The sequence below is a fragment of the Camelus ferus genome, chromosome 6 (assembly GCF_009834535.1).
Source record: "Camelus ferus isolate YT-003-E chromosome 6, BCGSAC_Cfer_1.0, whole genome shotgun sequence".
NCBI classification, from domain to species: domain Eukaryota; kingdom Metazoa; phylum Chordata; class Mammalia; order Artiodactyla; family Camelidae; genus Camelus; species Camelus ferus.
Window position 1 is genome coordinate 64,129,541 of NC_045701.1, and position 23,561 is coordinate 64,153,101.

At 32.2% G+C, this 23,561-nt stretch overlaps 1 protein-coding gene across 9 annotated transcripts in view; it reads left to right on the plus strand.

The window, feature by feature from the left end:
- The window catches only part of GPHN (gephyrin), a 425,260-nt gene that overhangs the window by 171,168 nt on the left and 230,531 nt on the right, over nucleotides 1-23,561 (plus strand). For 8 of the 9 annotated variants that reach the window (XM_032482212.1, XM_032482207.1, XM_032482209.1 and 5 more), the window contains exon 5: nucleotides 5,595-5,689. The exons of the other annotated variant lie outside the window; for it this stretch is intronic. In XM_032482212.1, the coding sequence (XP_032338103.1) occupies nucleotides 5,595-5,689 (95 nt within the window). The remainder of the gene's footprint in view (nucleotides 1-5,594; nucleotides 5,690-23,561) is intronic. 9 annotated transcript variants of the gene reach the window in all.

Consider the following 23,561-nt stretch of genomic DNA (forward strand, 5'->3'; position numbering starts at 1 on the left):
ACTTTTTTTTTTTTTGCTTTCTCTCTACAATTAAACTTTCTCCTTTGATCTCTCATCATAACCAGATCTTACTTAAATATTGTACAACTTTAACTGAAAAACAAAATAGAGTATCTCAATTTTGAAAAGCTTTCTGTTTCTTTCAGGAATGGGAGAAGATGTAAATATTTAAGAAGGCTAAAGCTCCAAGGAAAAAAATACATTATCAATAGGATCATATCTCCCAAGTAAAACTAGGATAACTACCTTCATTACTTCATTGCAGCTTCTCCTTCTTTATAGCAGTAGTGTTTAACCACTGAGTCACACTGTTATGATACACTATGTTATAATTGGTTGAAAGGTATTTGTGATTAACAAAATCAGCAAATGAATGTTTTTAATGAATTAGATTAAATTAAAGACTGCCCTTATAATAATACAACTCTTCCATTCTGCTCTGTTTCCTGAGAGGAGAAAAGAGTAAATTTTTAACTGGTGCTCCTTGAACGTCCCTACGTGTTTGTTATGTATGTAAATTTTATCTATCATGTGTAGTCCTGAAAAAATATATATATTAAAGATAATGTCTGTGTAACATAGTGTACTTACAGGGGCAAGGTCTGAATTGTTTATTATAATGCTTTTGTAAAGTGTAAAATGAAATTAATGTGTTTGAGTCAAGAAGATGTCATTGGATGGCGTTGATGGATAGAGTCAGGAAAGTCTAATTGGCTGGCATTAAACTGCCTGTTTTTACCTAATTTATCTCCTCACTAGGCCTATATTTTGCTCTGATGAAGGATCCTCACATTTATTTCAACCTACTTTACAAAGTTGAATATTAGGTGATAATAATGAATATTAGATCAAGTTGTGCACATTATCATTAATCTACGTCATTCTTTCCATCTGCAGTGTGTTTTTCAAAATGTAGTCCTCTGACCAGCCTCACAAGCATAACTTGGAAACTTGTTAGAAATGCAGATTTTGAGGTTTCAACCAGACATTCTGAATCAAAATCTTCAAGTAGGACCCAACAGTCAGTATTTAGCAAGATCTCTCAGAAATCCTGATGCACACTGTAGTCTAAGGATCACTGTCCTAACCATATCCTACCTTGATAGCTTAACATTGTTATTAGTACCCATTAGATAGTGTTTCAAAGATAGTCTTTGTTATTTAAGATTATTTAATCATCAGAGGGCACTGTAGTTGTTGTTAGGAAGAAAGTATATTAAATCTACAAAGTAAAGTAATGAGCATGTAAATATTAATACACAAATTATGCTTGTTAATGAAAGTATGTGTCAAAATAAGTAAAGGCACTATACTGATTTTTCACTGTAACCATATGTAAAAGGAACTTCTGCACATTTACATTTAGCTACTGTGTGTCCTGTGCATACTTAAACACTATTGCCTGTTAGCAATAACATTTTTTAAGGTAATTATGCTTATGAAGGTAAAAATGGACCTGAATTTCATTGACAATTTCCCTGGACTATAGAATCATTGTTTATGACACCCTTTTTTGCAACTTGAGCAGTCTTTGAAGCATCTTTCTGACTTTAATGTTATCTTCAAAGTGTCGAGAATAAAAGAAGAAAATCACAATAAGTGATTTTCCATAGGAGGTTGCAATCTTCAAAGTTTAGAAAGTATTTAGAAGTTAAAAATAAAATGTCTATTTAAAGAGTATAGGTAAATCCAATTAAACCTCATTATTTTGGAATCTACTAGTTCAAAAAAGTTACATCTGAAGTAAGAAAATAGATTTCTGCTATTGCTCACAGAAAAAAGAATTTGATAAGCAAATTAATAATGTATAAACAAGCGGGAAACAGAACTTTAGCCTAAAAAGTAATTTCAAATTTTTAATGGCATCTTTTTTTGCCATTCATTATGAATAGTCTATTGGTAATGAATTCTTGTTTTCTGCTTATCAGCAGACACTGATAACCTTCATTTATCTGTATCTATCATCCTAGTATATATGATTATAGAAATAAAGCTATGTTTGTTAAAACCACTTCTGTTTGGATTTTCTAGTAATTTAGACAGATAGCTTCCTCTCACTTTATTCTAAATTAACTTTTATTCTCTTGCTCTTTGCCTTCTAGTTGTGCCTCCCCATTTACAACTTATAGATGTTTTTATCTAGCTCTTGCCATCCTGTCCAACCTCCCATTCCTGCTTCATTTGACTACTTGTTCCCTTTAGATCCCATTATTTCAGTATTCTTCCTGCCACCCACTTGCCAGTGTTCTTATGTTTAGGTTCTTGCTCTCCATTCTGTTTCCCCTCATGTTTGGTTCTTAACCACTGTTTCTAAGTTTGGCTTCTGGATCTTTCTATTATTTCTGTTCTCTAATTGATATAATCAAAACTGCAAGAATGTAAGAATGGAAAGTAGAGGCAAAGAGAGAATTAACATGTATCAAATACCTACTCTATAGTAGATAATTTACTCTTATATTCTTTAGTTCTCATAATATGCTTTATTATTAGCTCCATTTTACACATAAGTACATTAAAGCTGAGAGGGGTTAAATATTTTGTTCTACGTTACAGACCAACTAATCTAGGTTTTCAAACCTATATGGTTCATTTACTTACTCTTTTATTCCACAGATATTTATCGAGTACACATTCTATATATTGGACACTGTGCTAGATGCTTCAACAGACCCAGCCCTTACTTTCAGGACCTTAACTATGTGGTGGCATTGTCTGACTTCACAGATAGTGATGTTTTTTGCTACACCAAACAGGAAGAGAAAATAAAAAGGAAATATAATGGTTCTGATGTTTTATGGGAAAGATACATTTGATATAGCTGTAAGAATTTTGCAGTATTTAGGAATACATAGCAAAAAGATTAGTTTGTGTCTAGTCCTAGAGTCTCCCTCCTCACTCACCCCTGTTACCACTAATGCCTTTCAGTGACATCATCAAAATATGTATTTTCCTCTTATGTTCTACATTTTATAAGATTTATGTCTATAGGACCAAATCCTCTAGAATGTTTTCAGAAAGAATTAACTGTCCTCCTTAAATTATGTTTGGAAAAAGATGAAGACCTTTATATAAGAATACATACAATCATTTATCCATCCATCATCCATGTATTTATTAATACACTAAAACATATTTAAGACAGTTTACACAAATACATGAAACACAACAGAACTTTTAATAAGATAAAGGTGGAAAAAATAGGACAAGGAAAAATAAGATGAAATTAGATTGTGTTCAGTAAGCCTACCAAAAAAGTATCTATAAATTTGTCTCTGTTCTCAAAGGTAGCTTGATTCACAAGAATCATAATTTTAAAACAAACTGCTATCACAGAAGAATACCCATTCCTAGTTATGATACTTAAGAGGGAATTTCTCCTGTGAGTCCTCCTAAGGAGAACCTCAGTGCAATGTGGTGAACAATGGCCTCAAATACTTCCTAAAATAAATGAATTTCACTGAGCCATTTCATTGTATTCAACCACTTACCACAGAAGGAGAGTTCAGTAAAACGATTCTTTTAAAAGTGAAATGAGGCATTCCAGGTAGACCACTGTGGTCTGGCCAAATCCAATGGTATATTTTAGAGGATCTAGAAAAACTAATGAATTGCATCTCTTTCAGGTAATTCTTATATGTAATTTGTCAATTGAGTTTTTCACGTACTAGGTGCTAGTGAGTTTATATACTCTTTTAGGTTTGTTTTATTCACTACTGCAGCATCATTGCATAGAATACTGCCTAGTACATAGTAGGTACTTAATAAATATTTGTTGTATGAATGGATAAATGCTGTGTTTTGAAGTATCTAAGTGAAAGACTTCCTCTCAGCTATTTGTTGACATTTTCTTCCTTTGCCCTTAAATAAGGTGTGCTGCTATACTTTGGAGTACTTCATCTTTATGTGGACCCTACCCTCAAATTTATTAAATACCAAACATTGCTTATGTGATTTTTATCAAGCAAACAATGAAATCAATATTAACCTATCCAAAGAGCTCTTTTAAAATTGTTCTCAGTAACATCTCTTCCTTGATTTTTAGGGCTCTAAGATTTTAACATTCCTAAGAGGTTGTAAACCTCAATAAAACAATTTTTAACATCAAAATAGTGTTTCTTCTTAGGAGACCTCAAAAATCATACCAGCTTGATTGAATTTGAAAAACATGGGATAGATTCTGTATAATGCTAGATCGACCGTTTTTAGCTGTGTATTTAAAGGAAAGCAGTTAACTCCCAAAGTTAAGAATTTAAGAGTATCTTTCTCCTTCCTGCTTGCCCTTTATTTTTAAAGCAAGTTTTATTGAAAAGCATTACGGTAGTGTTAGTTTTCCTTTAAGATTTCTGACATTCTTAAATATTGCATTATGCTGGAATTCAGTGAGCCAGTAAATTACATCAGTTATATTCTATATAATTATAAAGGATTAACTAACTTATATGCACCTTAGAAGTTTATTTATAGCATCAATTGGCATCTAACACAGACTTGATGGATTTTAACTGCTTTGTCTAGGTTTCTCACTCTATGAAAATCTATTGAGCTATTATAGCAGTCTGAGGCTTCATTTTAAAATTTATATTATTAGCCAAGATGAAACTTTATTGAAACTAAATTTTGTCCAGAGCATTAATCTTACTCCAGACTGTCACACTACTTCTAATGAAATATTGAAATATCAACCTTTCACTATATTTTTCCATAGCTTGCTTTTCATTTTGTTTGCCTTTCTTCTTATTTACTGGAATACTTCACTTTGAAAGCTATACTCCTGTATTTCTCCCAATTATTGTAACCTCCTATATTTGTAGAAACAGAGGGTTAGAAATGGGTTGAATCATGTGTTTCACTCCCAACTTTAGCTTAAAACATATCTTTACCATCACACTATGTTAACTATTTATTTTTCTTGACCTTTAGAAAATGAAATTTTCTTGCCTCTTCATTACCTTATTTCAGGTTTAACCATACTTATCTTAAGAATATCCTATCTTAAAACTTACATCACATAGTTAAAGCCTATCACTTCATTAATTCTTTTTTAAAACAATCAGATAGTTAATTTATATTGAAGATAATGGAAGATGGTATATCTAGAGTTTTTCTTGTACTCAACTTATGGGGAAAGTTGACCAGTGATTTCTTGAGTTCCATTTATTATAACATAAAATTATAGAACTAGAAGAGATACAAAGTGATCTCAGGTTTTTAGGGACTAACTGTTTCAAGAGTAATAGACAAAGAAGAATACCAGATTTTTTTACTCTATGAAATATCTGTTGAACTATTATAGCAATATGAGGCTTCATTTTAAAATTTAGGTCATTAGGTGAGATGAGACTTCTACCAAACACTTCTGAGTGGTAAGGGATAAGAAAGGTCTGCTAACATGGAAGTTCCCTAGATGTCCTAGTCCTCAACTTTTATTCAGTGGTCCCAAAGAATTTAGTTTTGATGCCTTAAAAAAAATATTTGAGGAACTACAAAGTGGTTTATAAATAGCATGATTTATAATTACTTTTAAGTTAATTTTACTACTCTGACGTCCTTTTTTGTTAATTTCACTCAGTCTGCTATTTAATCTTTAATTACAGGCCACAAAAGAAGTAATAGAACGGGAAGCGCCAGGGATGGCCCTGGCAATGCTGATGGGATCACTTAATGTTACACCTCTGGGCATGCTCTCTAGGTAAGAAAGTCACCAACATGTTGCAAAGAAAATTAATTCCATACCACTAATCACTAATAGACTGAGAAACCTAAGAAACTTTAGTCATAACACTTAATTTTGCCCCACTTTCTTCCCAGAGTTATAAGTCCTAGTATCCAGTGTAGATAAATGTTAGCCACAGTGTTCTTCAAATTCTTTCTTTTTCTTTTTCTTTTCTTTTTTTTTTTTTTTTTTTGTGTGTGTGTGTATTATATTGAAACTCTTAGAAAACATTGTATTACTGCCAGAAATTCTCAATTCTAACCCCAGGAAGAGTCCAGTTTATTAAGATGTAAATATTCTTTTTTTATGATTATTTATAATAAGGAATCAATTTTCCTTCATTGTCAGTAAATACTAATTTAATAAATCTAAGCAGTAGCGTTTTTTTTTTAATAAGTTGTTCTCACAAATTAGGAATTTTATTTCAGTTTGTAAATAGGCATATTAATGTGTGGTCATGAAAAAAAAGCTCAGTCAATAATTTATTACTAGTATATTAAATTAGTATATTTAAAAGTATGCCTTCATTGACCTAAATGTTGACAATTATCCTCTATTTTGATGGGTTAGTTAGTTATTCATTATTATTTTAGCAATTCTTAGATTAAAATCCCCTTTAGTGAGGACACCATTCATCATTTAAGTTAAAGACAGAAATATCAACTTAGTAAAAATCTGTTAATTTAATGACCATTGATTAATAGGCAGTTGATCTCAGAACAGTCTATAAAATACATGGCAACTTTATAATTGCAAGTTATCACAGTCATTATTTATAGCCATTTATTGACCCCATGTGCAATATCAATATAAAAATAAGTATGTCCATTTAATGCATGGAATATGAGTCATAATGACTTTTCTGTTACTTAGAGTAAGTTAGTATCTATTAATGACAGCTACTTGAAGCGCAGCTTCAGGGAAATGTGAATGGGTCGTTAGTTACTTTCCTGTCACAAGTACTATATTACTACATTTGATTTTAGAATGAGCAAATAAAGAACTAATGTAGCTTGATAAAGATTTTGAATTTTAAAGTCCATGCTGGTCTTTAACAAACTCACATTGATTATTTTATGCTGTTATTTTTTTGAACTCTTACTTGTATTACCTACCCATAGCAGGTCAGTGGTCACACATTTGGTCCCTTTTCTCTATGGAATTAAGTAGTGATCTTTGAACACAACAGAACTCTTTCTTGCCATACAAGGAATATCGTCAAAAAAGAATTAAAATTCATCTCTTGTTAATTATCTTATAGTAAAAATCTAAGTCAACAAATGTACTAATACCCTATTTGCCAGGCCTCATGTTAACTATTAGGGGTGCTAAGTTTGGAAAGAAAAGTTAAGATATGGTCCTCAACTTAAGGATCCCACAGTTTATCTGGAGAACTTGCTCTTTGCAGCTGTTAAGGTAACTCTTCAAATTGAGTATAGCTTTCTTTATCCAGTATAGAAATACCACCTTTGTCTTACTGAAAGATTTTTCTGGATTAATTTCTCCTCTACCTTCTGAATCCACATTATTGCTGAGCACTGGACTGCTGAGTGAATGGTAAATAAATCAGCAGTAGCTGATCTTAAGTTCTTTGGAATAGGTCATCATCTTTATGCCGAAGGCTTTGAAAATTAAAACATATACACGGCATGGTAATTGATTCTTCTGGCTTTTCTTTATGGTCATTATTTATTTAACTGAGAGTTTATTAACAATTTTGAAACAGAGATAGTAGTCAGCATGAGTTATAGAAAAGAATTGTGGACTATTTCTCTGATTGTTTTTTGTTTGTTTGTTTGCTCTTCAAATCTTTTTAAAAATTACTTTTTCAACGGCTATGATTAGATTGATGCTTCCTTTCTATTGCATTTTTACCTTGTATGCACTTTGGGCTTTCTACATGCTTATATTATAGCACATTCTATATTGTAATTATCTACTTTCTTGTCTATTTTACCTAAGTTGTATAAAATCCTTAAGAACAGCAGTTTTACCTTATTCATTTTTACATCCTCAGCCCCCAAAACAATTTCTGAGACATAGTAGGTACTCAAAAAATGTTTATTGTTATGGTTCCTGTTGATAAATCAGTATTTCATCCTAGTTATAACAGAACTTTATTTCAAGGTAAAATAATGCATCAAGTTGGTGCCTTGCTTTCCTATTTTTATCTCTAGAGAGCAGCATTAAATAAAAATAATTTTTAAAATCATTAAATCTGTTTAAAATTGTTTTTATCTGCTTAGTTAACTTAATATCCTCCAGGTTTTTTTTGTACAAGTAAGTTGGAAGATTGTATCAAGTAGTGGTTAAAAGCATCATCTCTGAAGCCAGACTACTTAGGTCCTCTCCTGGCTCTATTATTAGCTACATAACATCTTTTTATTTTTTTCTTCATCTGTATAATGAAGATGTAAATAGTACTAGCCTTCTTGGATTAAGTGAATTAGTCCATTTAAGTGCTCAGAACAACTGATTCATAATAAGTTTTACTAAGTATTGATTACTGTTGTGTTGTTTCCGATTGAGAGTTCTAGTTCTTAAGGCAGGTTGGCTGGAAAAAAAAACTTCTAATAGCTTTTCTTCATCTGGAAATGTCTTTATCTTACCTTTATTTCTGGAGGATATTTTCACTAGATACAGAATTCTAAATTGATAGTTCTTTTCTTTCAGCACTTTAAAAAAATGTTATTCCACTGTCTTCTGGCTCCATTCTTCCTATGGAGAAATCTACAGTCATTTGAATTTCTACTCCCTTATATGTAATGTATGATTTTTATCTCTAGATGCTTTGAAGATATTTTCTTCTTTATCTTTGATTTCAACAATTTTATTATGTATCTGGGTGTGGCTTTCCTTGAGTTTAACCTTTTGGGTTAAAAGAGTTTCTTGACTCTGTAAACTTATGTCTTTAACCAAATTCAGGAAATTTTTAGCTATTAGTTTTTCAAATTTTTACTTTTCTTTACCAATCTCTTTCTCATTTCCTCCTGGTACATTTGTGACATGAATTATACGTATTTTGACAATATCTCACAGGTCCCTGATGTTCACTTTTTAAAATCATTTTCCCTATTCTTCAGATTATTTTTTTGATCTGTTTTCAAGTTCACTGACTTTTTTTCCTCTTTACTCTTCATTTTGACTTTGAGACTATCTAGAAAATTTTTGAATTTCAGATACAACATTTTTTTCTATTCTGAAATTTCTATTCAGCTGTTTTTTATGGTTGTATTTCTTTGCTAAGAACTTTTATCTTTGCATGTATTTAAAAAGTGTCAACCTTTATTTCATGGAGGATGGTTATAATAGTTGCTTAATATTATTTTTCTGACAGCTCTAATATCTGAATCACTTTTGAGTTGACATCGGTTGATTTTCTTCTCCTGTGAGAAGTAATCTGATTTTCCTGATTCTATGTTGAATGATTCTGAATTGCACCCTGGATATTTTGAATATTGTATTTTAAGACTCTGGACTCTGTTGAAATTCTCTGGAGAAAGTTAGTTAGTTTCAGCAATCAGTCTGATTGGATTCAGATTGCAAATTTTTGTCTCTCCTTATATGGATGGTGATTCAACCTTTGCTATACAGTTTGGGTCTGCCCAACATGAGAACCTTTCAGGAATTAGCCTGAGACTTGGGCAGTGGAGTATATTTTACCTGTATTTTTAAAAGCCTTTCTTATACTTCTTTGAGTCTGTTCCACAAATGCTTATTACATCAGGAATGAGCCTGGGACTTGTGTCAGTTCATTCACTGAGTTAGGGGGTCCACCTTCTCCAGCTCTCTCCTCTCCAAGAATTTCCCTACACTCTCCAGTTCCCAGGGATCCTATTCCCAGTTTCTCTAGCAAGAAGATACTTCTTGTAGAGTATTAATCCCCTGTGATATGTAATTCTATACAACTGGACCACCTTCAGGGCAAAGGCAAAAGGGAAAAAAAATTCAAGAAAAAAATAACAGAGCTTTCTCCCATCCAAACTTCTAGACGTTAAGGGCTCCTTTTCCTGGTTCCACCAGCCACAGATACAGGTCTTCTTTCCAGGTCCTAGTGCTTGCACCATCATGATCACAGTCGTGCAGCTCTGTAACTGGGATTAGCTCCACTAAGAGTTATTATTATTCAGGTTCTGACGTTAGTACCCAATCTGCCCACTCTTCTTTATGCTCAGAGTTCTCAGGTAGTTACTCTTTGTATTCTGTCCACAGTCAGTAGGAGAGAGAAGCCATAATTAAGGTTCTACCATTTGGTCAACACCAACAGAGAAAGAACTCTAATTTTAAAATGAGATCTCTGAGTTTATATCCTAGCACTTACTATCTATGTGACCTTGGGCAATTTATTCATCTGGGCTTAGCACTTCCTGTCCCAGAAGCTAATTAAACTACCCACAGAAAAGCAGCATTTAACCTCCCTGAATCACTCAATTTTTAAAGAGATTGGATACTTTTTGTTCTAAATGTCATTGTCAATAATAGAGCAACCACCGTGGTTATAAATTGAGGCATAATTTATCCTGGTTTTATTTTCAGTTCATTCATTAACTTGATTTGTGATCTCTGCTTAGCTTTTTGGTGACATCACATAGCTCATAGAAAAGTTATGAGATCTTATATAGACTTACTCACTAAGAAAAACTGTTATATGAATATCTATATTCATAAAAAGAAAAGGCAATAGGCAGTTTTTCATTTTATAAAGAGATTTACCACTGTAGTCCTCAATAACCCATCTTTCAATTGTGTTTTAAATATTCTTTTTTTATCATTACATAGAATCTTCCATAATATCTCTGTTATGAAGTAGGACATGAAGTCTCTAGTTAGTTTTTAATGTGTTAAATAGGACTAATCTTTTTCACATAGTTTGCCCCACTATCTATCATTATTACCAATTTGATCTTAACTTCATCTAGTCAGTAACTGAACATAAGTACTCTAAAAATACATGCACTGCTATTGGTGAGAAGTTAAACTTCTTCCCTTTAGTGCCACAAATGGTTTCATACTAGTATTGTTTAAAAACCATATGGGATATAAGGAACAATAAAAGCTATTAGGCATATAGAAAACAGTTAACAAAATGGTAGAAGTAAGTTCCTCCTTATCAGTAATTACTTTAAATGGAAGTGAATTAAACTCTATAATCAAATAACAGAGATTGGCAAAATGAATAGAAAAGCATAATCTGATGACATACTGTAAACAAGACTCTGACTTTAGATCCAAAGACACAAATATGTTGAAAGTTGAAGGATGGAAAAAGATATCTATGCAAATAGTAATCAAAAGAGAGCTGGTTGGCTGTACTACTATCAGACAAAATACACTTTAAATTTTAAAAAGTTAAATATTCTAAATCAAAAAAGGTACAAGAGACAAAAATATTGTATAATAATAAAAGTTTCAATAGAGTAGAAAGATATAACAATGATAAACATTTATGTATTTAATAACAAACTATTAAAATAGATGATGACAGAATTGAAAGGAGAAATGGACAGTTCTGTAATAGAAGTTGGAGACTTCAATACCCTACTTTCAATAATGGATATAAAAGCCAAACAGTAGATAATTAAGGAAATGTAAGAGTTGAGCAACACAATAAATCAGCTATATCTAAGAGACTTTTCGAGGACATACCACCCAGCTACAATAGAATATATATTCTTCTCAACTTCCTATGGGACATTTCCCAGGATAAGCCATGTTAGGCCACAAAGTAACTCAATAGATTTAAACAGATAAATGTCATAGGAAGTATATTCTCTGACCACAAAAAGATGAAGTTAGAAATCAGTAACATCAGGGAAAAAGGAAAATTCACAAATATGTAGAAATTAAGTCAGTACACTCTGAACCAGTGAGTCAAGGAAGAAATCATGAGGGAAATTAGAAAATATGGACAAATTTAAGGGAAAATGTACCCTACTGAAACTTCAGTGATTCAGAGAACGCAATGCTAAGAGGGAAAGTTATAGCTGTAAATGCTACATTAAAAAAGAAAGATTTCATGAACAACCACCTAACACTACTACTGCTTAAAGAACTAGAAAAAGAGGAACAAACCATACCAAGGACTAGCAGAAGAAAAAAAAAAGTTTAAAGTGATAATAAAAGAGAAAATGGAAAAACAATAGAGAAATTAAAGTAACCCAAACATTGATGATTCAAAAATATCAACAAAACTGACAAACTTTTAACTATATTGACTAAGAAAAAAGAAGACATGACTCAAGTTACTAAACTTAGAAACAAAAATTCTACAGAAATAAAAAGGACTGTAAGAGTGTACAGTGAGCAATTGTGTCAATAAACTGTACAACCTAGATGAAATGGATGAATTCCTACAAACACAGAACCTATGCAGATGTATCACAAAGAAATAGAAAACTCAAATAGATCTGTAACTAGTAAGGAGATTTAATCAGTAATCAAAAACCTACCTACAAATATAATGCCTATACCAGATAACTTTCCTGGAGCATTCTACCAAGCATTTAAAGAAAAACAGACACCAGTCCTTCTTAAACTCTTCCCACAAATTGAAGAAGGGAATACTTCCTAACTAATTCTGTAAGGCCAATATTGCCCTCATAGCAAAGACAAAGAACTACAAGAAAATTACAGACCAATATCCCTTATGAACATTGATGCAAAAATCTTCAACAAAATACAATCAAATTCAGCATATTAAAAAGTTTATTCACCATGCAAGAGTGGGATTTATTTCTAGAATGCAAGTGTGGCTGAACATAAAAAAGCAATCAATGTACTGTACCACAGTAGCCAAATAAAGGAAAAACACAAAACAAAACATGATCTTCTCAATTGATAGAGAAGCATTTGGCAAAATTCAGCGTGCTTTCATGTTGATGACAGTCAAGTAGCTGGAAACTATCTTAACATAATAAATGCCTTATATTAAAAAAAAAAAAATGACAACTAACATCATGCTCAATGGTGAAAGACTGAAAAGTTTTCTTCTAAAGCCAGAAAAAGACCAGGGTGCCTGCTTTGCCACTGTCATTAAACATACTATTAGAAGTTGCAGCCAAAGCATTAGGCAAGAAAAAAATAAAAAAATAAAAGGTATCTAAATTGGGAAGGAATAAGTAAATCTGTCTCTGTTTGACATGATCTTATATGTAGAAAACCCTAAAGATTCCACCAAAAAAAAAAATACTATTGGGACTAATGTATTCAGCAAAGTTGAAGATATATAGTCAACATGTAAAAATCAGTTGTGTTTCTATACACTAACAATGAAAAATGCAAAAGAAATTATGAAAACAATTCCATTTACAGTAGCATCAGAAAGAATAAAATACTTGGTAATTAACTTGATCAAGAAGGTAAAAGACTTGTACATTGCAAACTGTAAAACTTTGCTAAAAGAATTTAAAGAAGACCTAACTAAATAGAAATACACCCATATTTATGAATTGGAAGACAATATTGTTAAGAATTTAATACTACCTGAAGCAATTTGTAGACTTAATTCGATCCCTATCAAAGTACCCCAACATTGTTTTACAGAAATAGAAAAATCTCTACTAAAGGGATCCCAAATAGCCAAAACAATCTTGAAAAAGATCAACAAAATTGGAGGACCCACACTCAAACTTACTACAAAGCTATGGTAATCAAAACAGTGGTAGTGGCATTAAGTCTGACTTTTAGACCAATGAAATAAAATATACCAGAAGTAAATCCTTACATATAGGATGAAATGATTTTCAAGAAGGGTGGCAAGACCAATTCAGTGAGGAAAAGGCAGTCTGCAACAACAAATGGTGATGGGAAAATTGGATGTCCACATGCAAAAGAATGAAGTTGGATACTTACCTTACACTGTATATTAAAATTAATGCTAAATAAATTAACGACACAAATGTAAGAGATAAAATCATAAAACTCAAGGAAGAAAACATGGGGGGAAGCTTTAGGACATTAGATTTGGCAGAGTTTTCTGGAATATGACGCTAGACGTACAAGCAATAAAAGGAAAACTGGGTAAACTGGAATTCATCAACATTAAAATCTTTGTGCCTCAAAGGACACTATCAACAGAGTAAGATGGCAACCACAGAATGGGAGAAAATATTTGCAAATCTCATATCTGTTAAGGGTTTAGTATCTAGAATATATAAAGAACTTTAACTCAAAAACAAAAGCACTCAGTTTAAAAATGGGCAGGGGATTTTTTCTGAAGAAGATACGCAGATAGCCAGTAAGCACATGAAAGGATACTCAACATCACTAAACATAAGAGAAATGCAAATCAAAACCATAGTGAGATAGCACTTCACACTCATTGAAATGTTTATTATCCAAAAAACAAAAACAAAACAAAACAAAACAAAGAGACCTTGTGCATTGCTGTTTGGCATAGCCGTTGTTCAAAACAGTATGGCAGTTCCTAAAAAAAAACTGAACATAAAATTCCCAAGTGATCTGGCAATTCCCAATTGATACTCAGTATAATTGAAAGCAGAGACTTGAACAGATACTTGTACACTAATGTTCATAGCAGCCTTATTCACAATAGCCAAAAGGTAAAAGAAACTCACAAGCCCATTGACAAATCAGTGGATATACAAAATGTATTATATATGTATAGTGGAATGTTAGTCAGCCTTAAAAATGAATGAACTTCTGATACATGATACAACATGAATGAACCTTGGAGACATACTAAGTGAAATAAGCCAGAGATATAAGGACAAATGTTGTATGATTCTACTTATATGAGGATCTAGAATAGTCAAATACATATAGACAGAAAGTAAAACAATGGAGGGGGAAGCATGGAACAGGGAGTTATTATTTAATGGGTACAGAGTTTCAGTATAGGATGCTGAAAAAGTTCAGGAGATGAACAGTGATGATGGTTGCACAACAGTGTGAGTGTATTTAATGCCAGTGAACTTTACACTTAAAATTGGTTAAATAGTAAATTTTATGGTATGTATATTTTACCAAAATTAAAAAAAAAAAACTTTAGGATAGGAAATACAACATATACAGCAAGTACATCCTCTGGGGACATTTCTGCAATACTTCAGGCACAACTTCCAGACTCACTGTCACTGGATGTGGACCAGGTTGCAAAAGACAAGTGAGACAGACTTGTGGTGAATGACTACTTCAGCACAGGTGGCATCTTTCCTTTCTCCCACTGAGCCTATCTATTTGCTATATATTATAGCCCCATAGGAATTTTATGATAACTGAGTCCCATTCATCAAAAGTGAAAGAATAAACAATCTGAATAACATGGTTTAGGTTCCTCATGTTTTTCAAATCTTTGCACAGAGCACAGCAACTCTAGTGCAGCCTAAGTTCAGTATATAGATCATAGCATCTAAAGCACAGGATCAGTTCAGTGCATTTTTAAGTATGCAATTTTGAATTAGAATTATCTCTTCAGATATTTTTTAGCTCTGGATGGGAGGTGAATTTGCTTTTATCCTCTCTGTATCATAACCACATGATGGCTCAGGTTTAAACTCTTTGTGCAGTATGAAAATATCAAGAAAGAGAGAATTCAAAGTGACTCTGAGTTGGAAATGCCCTAAGCAATGGACAGAAGTAAATCTTCTCTAGAAGAATTCTACTTCAACCTAGATCTCAAAGATTCTTCACAAAGTTCTTTGGAAATTTGCAGGTCACATATACACAATACAAGGTGACAAAAAAACCACAGGAATGAAGGCACTATAAAAAAAATGGAGACTACAAATGGTCTCTGAAAGACTTAAAATCCTGATATTAGCAGTAGAATAAAAAGAAATAAATGTAATATACTTAGAGAACTAAAAAAGAAGAAGTTTGAAAATTACATACCAGAAACAAATGGTTTGAATGAGAGCTAAACATACATTTAGATATGTAAAATACAGTAGTGAAAGTTTAAAAACTTAACAGATGGATTAGACTGCAGATTATGTAAAATTGAAGAGAGAAATAGTGAACCAGATGAAATTACTTGAAGAAATTATCCAGAATGCAGCTCAGATTGACATATAAAAATGAAGGAGATGTTTAAGAGTAAGAAAATTAAAAATATGCTTGGAGTTCACAAGGAGATAATAAATAGAGAATGAAGGAAAGGAAATGATTGAAATTTACTACCAGAAATAATTTCAAAATCTTGAAAGACATCAGCTTTCAGATTTGGGAATCCAAATCCTTAGCAGGATAAATAAAAAGGAATCTGTGCCTACACACACCATAAGAACACTGTAAAATACCACAGAAAAATAGATCTTACAAATGGCTAGAAATAAATTGTATAGTATATAAATTGTACTTCAATAAAGTTTTTTTAAAGTGCTGTTTCCTATATCTAGACATTATAAATTTGATTCTTCCCAGCGTGATAAGCAGTAAATAGTATGTCACCATTTACATGTACATTTAATTGCTTAATAGCAACATTAAACATTTTACATGTGTTTATTGACTATATTTCCTTATTTGTAAATTGAATATTCATTTTTATTATCAATTTGTAGACTGGTTTGTTTCCTTATTGATTTGAGTTTTTTATATGTTAAGATTTTAACAAATTTTTATACAATTTTTAAAGGTTACTTGCCATTTACAGTTATTAGGAAGTATTGGCTAAATTCCTTGTGCTGTATAATACATCCTTGAGCCTATCTTACAATCAGTAGTATGTGCCTCTTACCCCTTCGACCATTATATTGCCCCTCTCCCCCTCCAATGGTAACCACTGATTTGTTCTCTGTATCTGTGAAGCTGTTTCTTTTTTGTATTCACTAGTTTGTTGTATTTTTTAAATTCCATGTAAGTGACATTGTACAGTATATTTCTTTCTCTTACTGACTTATACTAAGATTTTAAACTTCACTTGTAATGTTTTTTCTAATTAGTCATATGCAGTCTTTTGTTTTTATTTATAATATTGTCTCAAATGTAAATTTCAGTTTTATGACAATAATTCTTGAAAAATAAAATGGAAGAGAAAGAAAATACAGAATACCTAAAATTAAACAGCAATTTGACTAACTGCTAACCTCTCAATAACAATAATTAAAACCAGAAACTGGTATAATACCTTCAATGTGCTGAAAGAAAATAACTGTTAACCATGAATTTCACACTTAGGAAAATTGTCATTCAAGAATGAGGGAGAAAAAAAAATGTAATTTTCCTACTAACACAGATGGGCAGAATTTATCACCAAAAGAATTTCACTTAAAAAATTTAAAGGATATCCTTCTGGCAGAAGAAAAATTATCTCAGAACAGTTGGATTCAAGAAGGAAAAGAGATCAAAGGTAGTGGTTAATGTCTGGTTTATGGGAAGAAAAAAAACCCTGGAACTAATTCTTGAAAACAACAACATGTAAGTTGGGATGGTATGATCTTAGTTAAATATTATAAAAAAAAGCCCACTGTTTCTTCTAGGAGATTAAAGATACTGATTAAATTTTTAAAGTTAAGAATATATACTAAAATTGTTAGGGTAATCACTAAAAGAATTTGTAGAGTTTATAACTTCCAGAAGCAGAGGGAAGAAATGAAGTAAGGAAAACACACAAAATAACTCACAAATGGAGGGAGAAAATAAAAAGAATCAAGTAAGATTTTTTTTTTAAAGAAAGCGATTGAAATACAGCTAGACCCTCAAAACATCTCCCAGATAATATTTTCTCAGTAAAATGCTGCTTGATTTTGTCATATTTAAATTTTATAACCATGTATCTCTTAATGTATCTTTGGCTGATATTTATATACGAAAATTTTGTATTTACATCTGCAAAATTCAGTACATGAAAAAATGTATTACTAATTAAAGCTTTTAAAAAAATAATTGCAGATTGACATGCAAATGTAGGAAATAATACCTAGAAATCCACATACCCTTTACCAAGTTTCTCCTAATGGTAACACCTTGTGAAACTATAGCACAAAATGACAATCAGGATATTGACACTGATATAGTTGAGATACAGAACTACTTCATCCCCACAAGGATCCCCCCTGTTGCCCTGTTATTGCCACACACACCTATCTCCCACTCAGCCTCCCTTTGGCAACCACTCATCTGTTCTCCATTTCTATATTTTGCTATTTTAAGAATTTATATAAGTAGAATCATGCAGTATGTAACTTTATGGATTGGCTTTTTCCTCTCAGCCTAATTCCCTGGAGAGTAAACCGTAGAAGGACATCTCAGTCTTTTCCAGTTTTGGGCTGATTGAACAAAGCTTCTATGAACATTTGTGTACAGGTTTTTGTGACCATGTATAGAGTTATCCCCCATTAGCAGCATCCCTCTCCAGAGTGGTACATTTGTTATAACTGATGAACCTACGTTGATACCAAATAATAATCACTGAAAGTCTGTAATTTACATTAAGTTTTACTCTTGGTGGTGTACATTCTATGCATTTGGGCAAATGTATAATGACATGTAGCCATCTTTATGGTATCGAATAGAGTATTTCACTGCTGTAAAAATCCTTTGTGCTCTGCCTATTCATCCCTCCCTCCTTGTCAACTCCTGGCAACCACTGATCTTTCTGCTATGTCCATAGCTTTGCCTTTTTCAGAATGTTGTGTAGTTGAAATCATAGAGTATGCCTTTCCAGACTGGCTTCTTTCACTTAGTAAAATGCATTTAAAGTTCCTCCATGTCTTTTCATGGTTTGGTGGCACATTTCTTTTTAGCACTGAAAATACTTCATGGTCTTTTATGTACCGCTATTTATCCATTCACCTTCAGCACATCATGGTTGCTTCCAAGTTTTAGCAATTAAGAATTAAGTTATAAACATCTGTGTGCAGGTTTTTGTGTGGACATAAGTTTTCAACTCCTATGGGTAAATATCAAGGAACACAATGACTGGATTGTATGGTAAGAATATGTTTAGTTTTCTGAGAGGCTGCCAAACTGTCTCCCAAATGAGCTGTATCATTTGCATTCCTACCGGCAACAAATGAAGTTCCTGTTGCTCTACATTCTCACTAGCATTTGGTGGTGTCAGTATTTTGAGTGTTGGCCATTCTGATACGTGTGTAGTGGTATGTCATTATTGTTTTAATTTTCATTTCCCTGATAATATAATCTTGAATTTCTTTTCATACGCTTATTTTCCATCTATGTATCATCTTTGGTGAGGTGTCTGTTAAGGTCTTTGGCCCATTTTTTTAATAAGGTTGTTTGTTTTCTTATTGTTGAGTTTTAAGAATTTTTTGCATATTTTGATTAATGTTTCTATAACTGATGTGTTTCTTGCAGATATTTTCTCCCAGTCTGTGGCTTGTTATCTCATTCTCTGGACATTGTCTTTCACAGAGCAGAAGTTTTTAATTTTAATGAGATCCAGTTTATCGATTATTTCTTACAGGGATAGTGCCCTTGGTGGTGTGTCTAAAAAGTCATTGTACCGAAGACCTCTAGCTTTTCTCTTGTTACTTCTAAGAGCTTCATACTTTTGTGTTTTATGTTTTGTTCTGTGACCCATATTGAGTTAATTTTTGCAAAGGAGGTAAATTCTGTGTCTAGATTCATTTCTTGCATGTGGATGGGTATCCAGTTGTTCCAGTACCATTTGTTCAAAAGACTATCTTTTTGCTCCATTGTATTGCCTTTGCTCCTTTGTCAAAGATCAATTGACTTTATTTGTTTGAGTCTATTTCTGGACTCTCTATTCTTTTTTATTCACATGTTTGTCTCTGTTCTTTCACAAATACCACACTGTCTTGATTATTATAGCTTTATAGTAAGTCTCAAAGTCAGTATCAGTTCTCCATCTTTGTTTTTCTCCTTCAATATTGTGTTGGCTATTTAGGGTCTTTTGCCTCTCCATATATACTTTAGAATCAATTTGTTGATATCCATAAACTAACTTACTGGGATTTTTATTTGTATTGCATTGAATAAATAGATCAGTCAGGAAGAACTGAGATCCTGACAATAATCAGTCTTCCTGTCGATGAACTCTCTCCATGTATTTAGTTCTTCTTTGACATCATTTATTGATTTTATACAGAGTTTTGTAGTTTGCCTCATAAAGATCATGTACATATTTTGTTAGACTTATACCTAAATGTTTCATTAGTGGGGGGGTGCTAATATAAATGGTATTATATTTTTAATTTCAAGTGTCTGTTGTTCATTGCTGGTATATGGAAAGCAGTTGACTTTTGTATATTTGTATTCTGTGATCTTAATATAATCGCTTATTAGTTCCAGGAATGTTATTTAATCTGCAGGTATTTGGGGACTTTTCAGTTATGTTACTGATTTCTAGTTTAATTTCATTGTAGTCTGAAAGCAAGACATAGTAGAATTTTCTATTCTTTTAAATTTGTTAAGATGTGTTTTATGACCCAGAATGTGGTCTGTCATGGTAAATGTTCAAATATTGCCACTCTGACAATTTTTGTCTTTTAATTGGTGCATTTAGACCATTGATATTCAAAGTGGTTATTAGTATACTTGGAGTAATGTCTACCGTACTTGTTACTGTTCTCTTTTTTGCCCTTTTTTGTACCTGTTTTTTTTTTTAATCTTCCACTCTTTTTTCTGCCATTCATGATTCTGAGGCTTTTATATGATTCCTTTTTCCCTCATTTTCTTAGCAAATATGTTATACTTCTTTTTTTACTTTTTTTTAAATTGGTTGCCCTTAAGTTTGCATTGTACATTTATGATATACAATATACAGTTACAATTTTACAATTTCAGTGTACAATATACAGTTACAGTTTGCAATATACATTTAATCCAAGTCCACTTTCAAGTAATATTATACTATTTCACAGATACTGTGAATACGTTATAATAATAAAGTTATCCTAATTCCTCCCTCCCACCTCTTGTGTAATTGCTGTCATTCATTTCACTTACATATCAGCGTACATAAGCATATACATACACATAATTATATACAAGCATGCATAATTAAATACTATAAATAGTATAATTTTGAAAAAAAGTGACATCAGTTAAGAATGAGAAAAATCAAAGTTTTTGTTTTACCTTAACTTATTCCTTCTTTGATGTTCTCCCAGTATGTATATCTGAATTTCTGACCTATCTCATTTCCCTTCTCTCTGAAGAACTTCTTCTAACATTTCTTGCAAGGCAGATCTACTGGCAACAAATACCCTCAATTTTTGTTTGTCCTGCACTTTTGAAGCATAATGTCACAGGGTATAGAATCTAAGTTGTTTATTCTTTTCTCTCAACACTTTAAATATTTCACTCTTACTCTCTCCTCATTTGCATGGAGAAATCAGATGTAATTGTTTTCTTTGTTTCCCTATAGGTAAGGGTTTTTCCCCCTTTGGGTTCTTTCAAGATTTTTTCTTTACCTCTAATGTTCTGTAGTTTGAAATGATATGCCTAAGTTTAGTATTTTGGGCACTTACTCTACCTGATGTTCTCTGTGCCTCCTGGATCTGTAGTTTGGTATCTGACATTAATTTGAGGAAATTGTCAGTCATTATTGTTACAAATATTTCTTCTGTTCCTTTCTTTCTTCTCCTCCTAGTATACCCATTACACATGTTACTCCTTTTGTAGTTGTTCAACAGTAATTGAATTTCTGTGGTTTTTTTTCCAGCTGTTTTTCTCTTTGCTTTTCAGTTTTCAAGGTTTCTATTGATATATCCTCTGTTTGGTGACTCTTTTCTTAGCTGTGTCCAGTCTACTAAGGAGCCTCAAAGGCATTTTTTATTTCTGTTACATTGTTTTTTATGTCTAGCATTTCTTTTTGTTCTTTCTCAGGGTTTCCATCTCTCTGCTTACACTGCCTATTTGGTCTTGTATTCTGTCTGCTTTATCTGTTGGGCCCTTAGATAGGCTTTCTAAATTCCTGGTCTTATAATTCAAAAACCCCTGCCATGTCTGGTTCTGATATTTGTTTTGTATCTTCAAATTGTGTTTTTTGCCTTTTAGTGTACCTTATAATTTTTTTCTTGACAGCTAGACATGATGTACTGGGTAAAAGGAACTGCTGTAATAGCCCTTGAGTAACTTGGTGGTGAGCTTTGGGGTGTTTATTTTGCTGGCAGGTTCTTAAGGAAGGAACTTATATTATTGATTGGGGACTTTACCTCTTTTCTAATGTAAGTCTTATTAGAAACACTGTTTTAGGTGAATCCCATAGATTTTAATATTTTATCCTTTCATTTCCACTCACTTCAGTATATTTCTCCTTTGTTTTGAGACTTCTATCCGTTGATTATTCAGAAGTTTACAAACTTGGTTTAGGTTCCAGGTATATGGGAGTTTTCCTATTATCATTCTGTTACTGATTTCTAACTTTATCCTGTTACACTCAGAAAACACACTCTGTATGATTTCAATTATTTTAAATTTGCAGAGGTTTACTGTTATGGTCCAGGATATGATCTGTGTTCCATGAGCATCGAAGAATACTGTAGATTATTTTGTCAGGTGGAATGTTGTATAAATGTCACTTAGAGCCTATTGATTAATAGTGTTTTTGAATTTTTCTATATTCTTGTTGATTTTCTGTCTAGTTCTTCTATTATAATATCTGATAAAGAACTTACATCCAAAATAGACAAAGAGCTCCTAGGTATTTACCCAATTGACTTGAAAATTTATGTCTTTGAAAAAAATCTTCGTGTGAATGTTTATAAGAACTTTACTCATAATTGCCGAAAGCTGGGGTCAACTAAGATATACTTTAATAGATAAACAGATAAGCAAACTTTGGTGCATCCATATAATAGAATATTATCCAGTGATAAAAAGAAATGAACTATCAACTCACCAAAAAAAACCATGGAGGATTCTTAAGTGCATATTGCCAAGTAAAAGAAGCCTGTGTGAAAAGGATGCATGCCATATGATTCCAATTTTATGACATTCTGGAAAATGTAAAACTACACTGATGGTAAAGTGATCAGTGACTGCCAAGGGTTTGTGGGAAGAGAGGGTTAGATAGATGAATGAATTACAGCAGATTTTTAGGGCAGTTAACACTATTCTGTATGACACTGTAGTGGTGAAATAGGGAAATGACATTATGCAAAAAATCACAGAACCTTATATTCAAATAATATCTACTATACACAAATTTTTCTAAAAAAGTATTTAGGCATAAAATTATGCAGGTTCCAACAAAATAATCTAAATATGTTAAAAGTACAGGAAACAATTTCACTGGAAAAGTTAGAGGGAAAGATACTAACTTAAATAGCTCTGGATATGAGTGCTGTTTTAAGACTAAAGGTGAAAGGAACTATACATAAGCACTTTGCTCTAGTTGATAATGTATTCCATGGTGGTATGCATTAACAATTCTCACGTTACTGTTTGTGCAGATCTCCCTCAACTTGCAATGGGGTTATATCCCAATAAACCCATCATAAGTTGAAAATATCATTAAGCCAAAAATGCATTTAATACATCTAACTTACAGAATGTTGTAGCTTAGCCTAGCCTGTCCTTATAGTTATCATTTTGCCATTGACAAGTTAAAATGTTACCACAAACTTGTATTTGGAAACAACTCATTTATAGGCCCCTTTTGCATAATCCCAGGAGAGGGGTTAGACTGGCTTTTTCTGGGTGCTGGGTTTATGTGAACTCTATACTGTCTTCTCAATTTTTCTGTGAAAATCTTAAACTATTCTAAAAAGTGAATTCTCTTTTTTAAAGACACTAAGTTTACTTCGTTTTAGAGTCATGTTCTATACAACTTTCAAGTAACAAATCCAATCTTACATAAACTCTTCCTGACAATAGTAGAAATGTGAACATTTCCTAATCACGTTATGAAACTAGAATAATCTTGTTACCAAAACCAGAAAATGATGGTAGAAAAAAG